Consider the following 12562-nt stretch of genomic DNA (forward strand, 5'->3'; position numbering starts at 1 on the left):
CTCTCTCACCACATCTGGAACAGGGAGGAGGGAGATGGCAGCAGCAAGCCCTTCAGATTTTGCCCCACCAGCCCCCTTAGGGGGCAAGTAGTCTCCGCACGGAGACCTTGTGTGGGTTAATCCACTGCTCTGTTAAAATGGCGCAGCCTTCGCACAAAGCATTCTGCCTGGAATCTTGCAAGTTTTCAAATCTATTACTGGGGGATTGCCAGGAGTGGCCTTTTTTGGCAGCCTGTTGGTAACGGAATCATCCGGCACTTCTTCACAGTCTGTTTTAAAATTCCTTAATTATGCTCATTACAACTTTAAACTGGATTCCATTTCTGAATAATTTAATTCGTCTTTTGAGATGCAAAGCACCTTTTCCTGTGCACATTTCCAATGCAACTTGCATCTGAGCCAGCCCCGCTCCTAGCCTGGAGGCTGCTGCCCCTTCCGCCCGGCACGGAAGCCGGCCTGGCCTTGACCACCACCACTGCTGAGGACGGTCACCGGGGGTTGCCTGTTGGGAGCAGACCTGCAGCAAGACCCCAAAGCCCCACCGATGGCATTCCAAGCAGGCCGGAGGAAGGCTGCCGGGTCTTCGGTTCCGGAGACATTCCAGGCTCTGGGAGGCGGTGGTCTGGCAGAGGGTGGGGCTGAATAAGGGATCAATTCCTCAAGGACAGAGAGAGGAAGGCAGGAAGCCAGGCAGGCAACTTCAGTAGGTGTTAATGGAGAACAGGGACTAGTCGGTGTGAAATGAGGGGGAGATGCGGCTTCCTTAAAAGTTTCATACTGACAGACAACTCTTTAGAAAACAAGCCTGCATGCACAAAACTGAGGCCTCCTTTGTGTCCCTCAAGCGCTTCACTCCTGAGGATTGGACCTTCCAGGGCAGGGACCTTGTACTTATGGACAACGAAAGCCACCGGCCTTGACCCACAAGGGTAAGGGGAACTAGGAGATAATGGAATGATTTATTTATTTACGTTTCATATCCCACTTTTCCTCCAAGGAGCCCAGAGCGGTGTCCTACATACTTGAGTTTCTCCTCCCAACAACCCTGTGAAGTAGGCTGGGCTGAGAGAGAGAAGTGACTGGCCCAGAGTCACCCAGCAAGTCTCATGGGGCTGAAGGGGGATTGGAACACGGGTCTCCCCGGTCCTAGTCCAGCACTCTAACCACGACACCACACTGGTTCTAAATAAACATTAACTACACACAAGAAATTGGGCTGTGATTAAACTGGGCCTGCCTTTGCTGAACATCATTACACTCGGAAGCCTCCATCCTCAGTACCAGATGCCTTAAATAGCAGTTGGGGGCCGGGGGCTGGGTCTCAGTCAAGCTCTTGGGCGCACCCCTGCTTTCCACTGACCTTGGGCTTTTGACAGGAGAGAGGAAAAACCGGCCACCTTAAAGCTAGCCAAGAAGCCAAAGTTTGTCATTTAGCAATCCCCCCAAAAGGGCTGGGTCAAGACATTTCTATGCCAGCGGAGCGAGGAATCCAGTGACCCACACACACACCCCTCATGTTAACTGCAAGGGGTACAGCTGTCTACCCCTTTTCTGCACAAGCCACAGTGAAACCACCAGCCTGCAAGCAACTCCTGTCCGTCGCAGTGGGGCTTTGGCAGAAGACCTTCCAGGCAGATCGCATTCCTTGGGTCAGGCCCCTTCCCCACTAGTCCCCTTAACAGGCTCTCTGGGTCAGGCCCATCTCCCCCTCCGCCATCTTTAAAGGGCATCCAAAATCTGCTGACTTGCCTTGGCACACGAAGGAGCTACTGATTCCAACGCCAACACTAAAAGGCAGCCTTTTGACGTGCATGGTTGTGCCGAGGCAAGTTCTGCACAGAGCGCACTTACAACTCACACAGCATAAACCTTCTCCAAAGCAGAGCCCATAACACTAACAAAGAAAGGGACCACTTTTTAAAATCCCCCCCCCATTGGTGCCATGCTTCTTACGCAGCTTAGAGAGTTTGTACAAAAAAGACTCTTAGTTTCTATATAAAGTTGGCCATAAAACCTTTATGGTTTCTATATAAATGTATAAAGATGGTGGGATTCATTACAGCCTGTTTCTGCGCCTGTGGAAAAAAGGAAAGGGGGGGGGGGAATACCTGCCGACAGCACAGAAGGACCCGTTTGGAAGGAGAGCCTCAGACCACATACAAAAGTTGATCACCATACGGAGAAGATGGAGCATATAAATCAGCACTTTGCAACAAGGATGGCCAATAAAGAGATTGCAGGAGGTAGAAACGAGCCTAACCGGCTCTAGCTTATTTCAGCAAATTATCCCAGTTCTGCTCCGCATTCGTTACCAAGTTAATGCCAAAAGGTTGCCTTTAATGGGTTACTCCTGCTTTATGCCCAGTCCCAGCTTTTTTTCCCTTTCTTTTACACACCTTAAAAATCTCCCCCACCAGTGCTACCAAAGCACAACAGTGTGTCCGTGTGGGGAAGAAGCAAATAGTGAAATACGTTTTTAGGATGCAACTATGCAGCTGACCAGACAAGTGAAGACTTCTTTCAAGAGCAATTCAACCACATACTCAGCTCTTTCCAATGAAGCCAAGGGGATATGAGAGAGGAGTAAGGATGGCTGGATAAGGCCCACAGAGGCAAGACGCCCACCACCAAGACCAAAGTTCGGCTGATTATTATTGTAACCAACAGAACCATTCAAGGCTCAGGTTAAAGTCACAGGAGAGAGGCAGAGGGGGGGAGAGAATTTGGTTCTTTCAAGCACTGGTTCTTCTGTGTTAGATTTCCGTTTTATTCAGCAGCCATCCTGAGAAGAACAACCCTCCCCCACTGACAACATGTGTGTTATGCTGCTCCCCCCCACCTTCTCTCTCTCTTTTTAAGGTGGCTTTTTCCCCCCGGCTATGGGGATTAATGCTTAGAATATTCCTAATGATTGGAGGGGCTGGAAATAATTTTCAACCTTTCACCTGCTTGAAAGTCTGAATCTAGCAATAAAAAAAAAAAAGGAGTAGCAGAGTGACAAAACTGCTGTCGCTAAAATTATTTCAGCAGTTTTGCATAATATAAAACCATGCATGAGAACGACCCTCCATCCTGATCAGAATGCACAGCTTGCAGAGAGACCTGTGCAGACATGCATTCAGCACACACCTTTAGCCCACAGACCAACAGAACCGAGGAGAAGAGGCAGAACTTGTTCCAAACACGCTCTTACATTTGGATCATGCTAAAAATGAGTAACATGCAGTGCAAACTCCTCTCAAGAGTCCTGCCTGTTCGTAAAAACCAGAGACACCGTTCTTTCTGCTGTTCCTGCATGCTCCTTCCAATAACTTCAGTATTACTTTATAAACAAAACCCATCGTTGTATTTAGCAGATTTGTGCCACATCTACCGTTGTGATCTGGCCACCGGCTGCAAAGGCAACCAAGGTGGGGGGGGGAGAGGGGAGGAGCAGGGACACGGGGTTTTCCACCTTGGTCACCCCCTCGGTCGGTAATTACAACCCAGACTCCAGCAACGTGAGTCACCAGCTCATTACTTCCTCTCTTTGTACCAAACCCCTTATTTACATTTCAGATTACACTTTTCATGAAACAGCAAGATCTATCGGAGCTGAGAGGGCTGAAATAATGAGGGAGAAATATTTTAATAAAAATGTGTTGGGGTCCGCATTTCCGCCCATGTCGGAAAAGAAAGGAGCTCCTCTGTAGTGACGGATCATTTATCCTGCCTCTAAATGAGAAGCGCAGGGGGAAAAGAGAGAGAGAGGGAGGGAGAGATGGAACTGATGAACTTTTCCTGCCCGTTTGTCTTTAGCAGACAATTAAGACAGGAGATCAAAACGGATTAGCGTGCCATGCAGACAAGCGGCCCAACACAGTCCTCTATCTCCAGGACCGCAGACTGGTAGCCCTCCTCCTTTTATCCTCCCCCCCCCCTTTCTTCTTGCTCCTTTTTCCTCTCTAAAGGCAATGCTGGCTTTGTGGCTGGAGGGGGGCCAAAAGGCTGCCCATCATTATTCAGCCACAGATGTCAGCCTAACCTCCCTTTTTTCTCAGGTTTCTAAAGCTGGGAGCCACAATAATTTGTGACAGATTCTTTTACTGTAAGGTACAAAGAACACACAGAATAAAACATCCAGAGGCAGCAAGAGGCTCTGATCAGATGCACTGCCTACATGGGAAACACGCTGGATGTAAAAACAACCGCCAAGAATTTAGACCAGGGAAGGGCGTCGGGGGGGGGGGGGGGACTTGAGGGCTTTCGTTGTACTAATGAGTGAGTTGCCTTGTGTTGACTTAACTCGCCATATTCCTTGTGGGTTTCAGTCGCCCCTGTTTTGGCAGCAAGAATCAACATTTGCCATGATTCACACACGGACCCTACATGCAAGTGTAAGCACGTTGCATACACACATGCTATAAAGGGAAACCATTTTTATGACTTTGTTTTCAAAGGTATGCTAAATGAAAAACACAATGTTCGTCTGGAACGTCTTCGTTATTAGTAGACCTAAAAGCAAATAGATCAGCTCCTTTTCCCCACTTTAGACAAACCCTGCAATCTGCGATGCCTGGCATCCTCTGCTAGTCGCGCAAAAGCCTCGTAAGAGCTTTCAGAGGCAGCATTTGGCCTTGCCACATTTGTACCATGCAGAAAAACCCACATTTGGTTTTAAAACATCCACCTTTTGCTTTAGCAGCATCCAGAAGGGATGTGCGGGGTTTGGCCGTCCTTAGCATAGGACACGAAAGCATCGGCACTAGTCTCTTCTTTGTTTAAATACAGAGTTTACATTCTTATCGCTCCTTAAAAGGCATCAAGGGGAAGGGGCTAGGCATTAACGTTTTAAGTTTGAGAATTTGCTTCTTTTCCCCGCCTCCTGAATTGATTTTTTTTTTTTTTTTTTAAGATGGAGAGAGTGTGTATGTGCGTGTAAGGTGAATATATGGATCAGGAAAGTTCTGCAGCGGCTTTTGTACGCTTGATCCATTCTTAGGTGGTTTACTGCATGTTAAGAATTCTCTCCTTTTTTGTTTTATTTTATTTTTTTTGGTGGTTTTACAAAAGGAAACATATTTTATGTATGAGACAGTCCTATAATCCATAGATCACAGGCACGAGAGACAGCAACAGCTCAGAGGGACCCTTAATCCGACTACATTTCACATGATAGACTAGCAGCTTTTTCAGCAAACATTGTGGCCCGGTGCTAGCGCCGAGGGTACTTAGGGAGCGATTTATTAACAGATTATTGGCACGAGATAGCAATGAGGACTCAAAAGGATGCTTTGTTGTACAACCAAAACTCTGCGTTGTAAGTACTGAAAAGGGGCTGCTATAAAACTGTAGCAAAAACCAGTCAAGCCACAAGCTGCTTTAAAAAATATATTAATATTAATACGACAGAGGCTCTCCAGGAGAGCGGGCATCCATTGTCCCAGCCTGCAGAGATACCACTACAAGACAAGGTCTGTGCGCCCTGAAGGGACCACATTGAGACGGGCTCAGCAGGCCGTAGACAGAACAGAAACATTTTTAAGGGAGGGAGGGGGAAAGGGTCAGAATCAAAACCTTCCAAAAGAAAAACGCAATTAAAGCCTGGCACAGCTGATTAAGGGAGTCTTTTTATCCTGCTCTAACAGTACTGCGCCAGATCCCTCCCATTCAAAGAGAGACTTTCAGGGGTGCAACCATGAGAAGAATTTGCTCCAAGTAATCAAGTTTCAGCCTAGACTTCACTTGCAACCAGGGCTGACAAAAAAACCCTTCGGAAAGCCAGCGTTTCTCCGGCAAGCAGCAAGAGTTGCTCCAAGTACCAGGACAGCCCCCAAAACACTCCATCCCCCCCACCACCACCCAGGGCCACTCATTAATGAGATGCAGTGCAAGGAAGAAAAGCAGCAGCCGCTTGTGGTTGCCACGATCCTCCTAGCCCCAAACACACACGCTGCAGGATGGGTCCCCTTTCCTCTGCTCTGGGCACTAATTGCAAAACTCCCACAGCATTCCCCACACACACACCACACCACCCCTCGCCATTTTTATTTTTTCATACCAATTGCTCTGCAAGATCTGATGCGGTGTTTGGAGGGGAGATACAGACAGATAAAGACAGACAGACAGATATATACACACACATATGTTGCAATGCCAGGTAAACTAAATCTGAGACCCTGAGATGAGGTTTCTGCAGCCTGCGGCACCACCAAGGCCAAAGAAAAGTTGCTGTCCATGTTTTTAGGTCAAGTTCATGGAGTGGCTTTCTCAGAATAGGTTCTTAAATGGCAACCATCTTCCTGAAAGCCAAAAATAATCTAATCCCGTATTTTCATGCAAGTTTACATATTGTGCATACATTTCTTTCTTTAAACGTCTTAAACAGTCCTCTTTTCTCTTCTAAAAATTCATCTCTCTTTCATTTAAAAAAAAAGGGAAAAAAGAACAGCAATAATATGTTGAACAACCCTGAAATGAATTTTGTCATGTAAAAAATTAATTACGCATTCCAAACCTGGTCACTGTAGTCCTCCGGGAATTGCCTCCGCACCTCAGGATCTGTAAATAATTGACAGATAATATTAATTGGCTTTGGATTAGTGAGCAAGCAGAGAATCACACATTAATATTTGATCAGAAGATGATAGCAGCCCTGGCAGGGGATCCAAGAAGGGCAGCTGAGGCTGAGGCGGTGATAAGAGGAAGGAAGGACTCCTCAAGGCTCTCCTTTTACCCTCTTTCCAGAAAGACAAAAAAGAAATTAAAGGGACCTGATGCTACTGTTAACTTTAGGCTGTTATCTCATGCACAAACCTAAGCAGGTGCAAATTGCCAGCTACGTGTGCTGCAAGGGAAGAGTGTCCTGAGCGGGCGTGCTTCGACTCCTTATTTTTAATCAGGCTCCTCATTTAGCCAACTACAAGAACGGACTTTATGCAAGGGGGGGGGGACGGGACTGAACAACCATATTCAGTGGGACCCGATCAGAACTCTTTCAAATCTGAATCGAGATATAGGCTGAAAAGAAAGCAGGCTACTTAAAAGATGCAGGTAAATACAGAGCTGTGGACGCGGGTTCATTCACTAGACCTCAGGAAGGAGCTAGCAGAAGAGCATCTGCACCATGTCAACATGAGAAAAGCCTAATCTTCCGTCTTCCTCCCTCCGGCAAGCAAGCCCGCCCCAAAACCAAGTTCTTTTCTTCCTCGTTTCTCAGGATAAATAACATGGTAGCTCAAGAAAGGAAGCAGCAGTTCTGAGCGAGTTTAATTGTATTAAATAAAACAGAAGCAGCAAAAAACAAGACCCAGACAGAAATAATTTCTCTGACAAACCATCTCAAAACAACTCTGTTGCGACCATCTGCTTTTCCAACAACGTTTCCAAGATTGTCAGGTTCCATATTACCAGTTTAATTTTTAATTACAACAATAATAGACTAAGAACTAGATTCTTTGGATTCTATAATAAGTCAAGGAGCCCATTGACAGACCCACATTTGGGTACAATGGTCAGCGCTCTCATTCCCTGGGTTTGCTGTGCCGGATGCATTGTTAGCCAGATGCTTTCCATTTTTGCAAGAAAAAAGAAAAAAGTTCCCACAAGTTTTGATCATTATGGAGGAAGCCGGGATTTGTAAACAATCTTTACTGCTCAATTACCGCTCTCTTCCAACAGAGTTAAGGCTTGTGGGGCAGAGAATACTTTTATGGTCTATACATCATATACTTTTATTTTGCGTGTGTATGTGTGTGTGTGTATACACATACACACACACACACACACACACACTTTCTTTTGCCAATAAATTGGTTAACTGGCAGGTTCAATTGTTAGCAGATGCAAAATTTCCACTAAACTATACTTGCTTTCAACAAAGTATTTTAGTGTACAGTAAGAGTGCTTTAAAACACACACACACACACACACACACACACGCTGGAGGAAGTTACCATTAAATTTTCCATGTGGATAAAAGTTTGATCATAGCCCTCCAGTTGTGCATTTAAACTGGGGAAGAGACTTCTTCCTCCCTCTCCCTCTTTTTTTTTTTTTTTTTTTTTTTGGTGGGGGGTGGGGATAAGAACAAAAATGAAGACCTATATAACACAAAGCACTTTAATCAGGAGATGACAGGTTATTGGATTCCTGTACATCCTCAGTTGGGAAGTAGCTTAGCCGTCAGCAAGAGTTTCACCCAGCTCCTATAACCAAAGAAAGTCTGAAGGGTTACTACAGCTTTGTGCTGTAGGAACCCTCTCCATAGCATCCTGATGACAGTAACAGATGCGGATGGTTTTAGCAAAGCCAAGCTCAATAGGCAGACTTCCATGAGAGCTGCACTCTGCCCTCTCACCTCCCTTTGCCTGCAGAGAGCACTCTCTAAATCCCTGTGAACGCATGCACACATTATGGGCACATGAAAGTGCACACAGAAATCCATTCACTCTGGGTACTTTTGCAGCAGAAACGTGGGGCATCCACTGCTTTAGCACAAACATCCCTGTTTTTAAAACAGTTCTGCAACCTATCTGCACGTGCTGCAAATCATATTCTCCCAGAGGCCTCTTCTTCACTCCTGAAATGCAAGGGCCTCTTTACACAGGATGTTTTTCTGGAGAGTTCTGGTCCACCTGGCAGCAGGGCGAGCGAGTCTAGGGCAGAGAAAGGCCTTTCCCAGCCCTGCTTCCCAAGACCCTCTTAACTGGAGCTGCTGCTGCTGCTGCTGCTGCTGCTGCGTGCAAGCACCGAGCCGGGTCCCCCCTGCCTGCCAAAGAGAAGCACTTCTGCTGGGCTGCAGCCTCCCCCTCCCCTCGTGCAAGCCATGAGCAACAAGGCCCATAAGCAGCCGCCTCTCCTCTTCTCAGAGACCTCAAGGTCCACCACCAGACCAACTCTGCCCCCACAACGCTTCGTGCGGCCAAACGGGGCTCCCATGCTTTACCCAGGACCTTGCCAGCACAGGTCACAGGCCAGCCGCACCAAGACCTGCCCCAGGACTTCAACAGCCCCCAGCATTCAGTAGCCCCTGCCTGGAGACCCTCCAAAAAACAAAGTCAACACCACACAGCCAGGAAGGAAGGAAGGAAGGAGCGATTAGGATGATGATGATTCATGAAGGCACATGCCATTGTTTCCCTGTACATGGCACCGCTTGCAAAGCTTCTTTTGCCTATGTAGAAGGGCTTCCACATAAGAGCGAGCAGCAAAGCCTGCACAGGGTTTCACCACATGTGGTCAACTATGTGAGGTTCTCACGTAGCAAAAGCAGGATTTCATGTCTGATGCTCTTCCATTCCTGCTGCTGACTTCTACGCCACTGCAGGGACTCCTCTCCTCCTCCTCCCAATGAATCCTGTTTTTGTTCCCAGCTGACGCCTGGCAACAAGGTGGAGGGTCAACGAACGGCCCGGCGTCCATGTAAACTCTCCCCTTCCGTGCCAGAAACCCTGCTCCCAAATGCAGCCTCTTTCCCCCTTCATTCTTACATTAGTGGCAAATGAAGGAAAAAAGCCAAAGCAAAGCTGGAAGGATGCCCATAACAGAGCCCTCTAATATACGGCACGTTCCTGTCAATTATTCCGAACTTTGGACACCATTCAGAAGCGGCACCCAACGGCAAGCACCCCAACTGCCCAAGCACCTCCGTTGCCAAGGCTGCCCCTGTCCTGCAGAGCCCGGCTGACAAGGCGGTCGCCTACTGGCCACCCACTTCTGCCTCAGGGTGTGGAGCTGCCGTCTGCGTCCCGGGCACCCTCGCGAAGGGCAAGAGGGGGCCCGTCCACAAGCTGCCCGGCCTGCACCCGTCTACTGCGTCAGCCTCGCTCTGCGGGGCGCACACGTGGCTTTGTTCTGCCCAAATGCCCCTGGCTGCTCCGCCCATCTTGAGAGGGGGCGGGGTGGGGAGGGGACCCCCCACAGCATGCAGAAAACCTCCCGGCCCCTCAGAACACACTTGGCGCTCCCGCCAAAGCTCAGCGTCCTTCCCCACGGCAGCAGCACAGAGACACTGGGCTGGCGTGGCCTCCAGGGAAGTGGAGAACCAGCCCTCCACCTGGGGACAGCTTTCGCCCAGCAGGTAAAATGTTTCGCTTTCCCCAGTGAGAGTGACATTCAACACACAGGGCAGCCAGCCGGGGGCGGGGGGGGGGGTGAGCCATCTGCTCACACAACAGCTCGGAGCAATTTCACTCCAGTTTCCAATGGCCGGGGCAACCTCAGCAAGGATTGCTTTAGTCAAGCACCACAATCCTGCAGGGTGCAACAGGCTCCTTGGCAAGGAGACCCACTGACTTCAGACCCACTGCAAATATACCCGGCACCCCCCAAGGCTTGCGTTAATGCAACCAGTGAGGGCCCCCACCCCACATACGCAACTGTCCTTGGAGGGCTGCCCCCTCATGCTCACTCCCGCCCCCCCCTTCCTTCCACCATCGTGGCACATGAACACATCCTGGCACCCTGCAGCTTGCAAAATGCCTTTAAAATCTCCATCTGGCAGCAATCCACCCCCACGCCTGTGCATTTACCACCAGGACTCTGCAGGCGGCTTTGCTTCAGCTCCACTGCCTCACAGGCGTACAGCGGTCTGGGGTCATTTTACGAAATGTTAAATATGTCTCTGTTTGGAGGGGAAATGCACTGCCTGGAGCCCTCTAGGCTGCTCCTGCGGTGCTCTAAGGACATCCAGACCCCTCTGCCCCTGGATCGGCCAAAAGGCCCATCGCGCCCAGCCTCCTGCTTCCGACAGTGGTCAGCCACATGCCTCCACGAAGCCCACTCGCAGGAAGGGGAGACAGACATCCTTGCTTGCTGCTTTCCCCCAGTCTCTGGTAATCAGACAATCCTGCCCCTGAACATGCAAGCTTCAACACAGCCACTGGGAGACCTCTCCTCCTCCTCCTCCTCCTCCTCCTCCTCCTCCTCCTCCTCCTCCATGAATCTGCCTAGCCCCCTTTCTAAAGCCACCTAAGTGTGGACAGCACCACATCCTGTGGCAGTAAGTTCCACAGGTTAACCGTGTGCTGTGCAAAGTTGTCCTTCCTTTGGTCTGCCCTGAAAGACTCCTGCCCGTCGGTTTCATAAGACAAACCCAGGTTCAGGTGCTGTGGGAGAGGGAAAAAACTCTTTAACTTCAAGATGTGGGATACTTCACGAAGAGAGAAGCCCACCCTCCCTAGCCCATGCAGAAGGAGAACTGTGAGATTTGGGGGTGTGGGGAAAGTGGGCTGAGGAGGGCCAAGAGAACAGCCGCGGAGACCAACACCTGTCCCAAGAAGGCTCCTGAGAAGGCAGGAGAGGGGGAAGAAAAGCCCCGCAGCAGACAACCGTGGCCAGAGACGCCTTCCCCACCTCAGTCCCTGACAAAACCACAGCAAGCAGAGCAAAAATGCCCCTCGAGGAGAGGAGGGGAGGGGAGGGGAGGGGAGCTGCCGAGGCCAACAAAATGGCACCCAGAGGCAGAAGCGTGAGGCCCAGCAAGACAGCAGCCTGCGGGAAGTCCGTCGGAGCCAAACCACTTCCTCCCCGACGGCGTCAGGACACCTTTTGTGGCAGGAAGAGGCCTTCAGAATGGCCCCCGGCAGCCCACGCAAGGGGCGTCTTGGGGGAGGGGGCCTCCGCCTTGGAGGCTCTGCGGAAGCCGGTTAGGGTTATCTCCCGGCCTCTTCCGTATCGCCTCAAAGTCACCCCCGCTTTGCTGTTGAGAGAAGAGGCTGCCGCGCTCTGCCAGTGCCTCGGAAATGGCACGTCCCCCCTCACAAAACACCTTCCCTGCGGGCTGGCTGGTGAGGGGGCCATCCTGCGGCCCCCATGCTGGAGCCCCACGGCACTTATTTTTTTTGGTGGGGGGTGTTTCTCAACCACACCACACCTGCCTGAGGAAGTCTGGAGAGGGCTGTAGGTGCCAGAATGGGAGGCGCCTGCGGAAGTGGCCAGGGGAGGAAACCCACCGCCCCCTCACGCCTGCCCCGACTGACCACTCCGCTGGGCGGGAAAGAGGGACGGGCTGGCAGGTGTGAGGCCCCGCCAGGGCTCCGGGAAAGGCTCCCGCTGCGCAGGGAAGCCGTCCGCGCAGAGCCCCTTGCCCCTCCGAGGCTTGGAAATGGCCGGCCGGCGCACAAGCACTGCACACTTTAGCAGCACGGCCGTCTTCGGGGGGAAAGCAGGCGCTGCCTCCACGCCCCCTTCCGGCCCCCAAAGACCGGCCTCGGTTAAAACAGGCTGAGCCCTCAGGCTTTAACACACCTCTGGAAGGAAAGGAACAAAATAAAGTAAAATAAATAGGTAAAGCAAAAGAAAAGTGGGCCGAGGCAGGGAGAGGATTCCACAGATGTTCTCCTCCCCAGATGTCTTTGCTCTCCGCACCTGGCACGTGAAGCTCACCCCCCCCACCGCCCCCCCCGGAAGCCCAATTCGGCTGCCCACAGAGCACCGGGGGCAACCTCCAAGGTGAAGGCTAGTCATTGCCGGGCAACTCTTCCAAAGCCCTGCTCCGGAAATTAAATGCCAGCAGGCCCCAACTGCAAGGCCAGCTTCCAGCTCTGCTTCGTGAATGGAGGGCTCTGCTCCTCTCTGCTCT

The 12562-nt window shown here is 50.5% G+C and overlaps 1 protein-coding gene across 1 annotated transcript in view; it reads right to left on the reverse strand.

Annotated features, from left to right (window-relative positions):
* The window catches only part of DENND1A (DENN domain containing 1A), a 172045-nt gene that overhangs the window by 120984 nt on the left and 38499 nt on the right, over nucleotides 1-12562 (reverse strand). Inside the window, 1 exon segment of the mRNA XM_053282016.1 lies at nucleotides 6497-6540. Coding sequence (XP_053137991.1) covers nucleotides 6497-6540 — 44 coding nt within the window.

Source organism: Hemicordylus capensis, chromosome 17 (assembly GCF_027244095.1).
Source record: "Hemicordylus capensis ecotype Gifberg chromosome 17, rHemCap1.1.pri, whole genome shotgun sequence".
In the NCBI taxonomy this organism is placed as follows: domain Eukaryota; kingdom Metazoa; phylum Chordata; class Lepidosauria; order Squamata; family Cordylidae; genus Hemicordylus; species Hemicordylus capensis.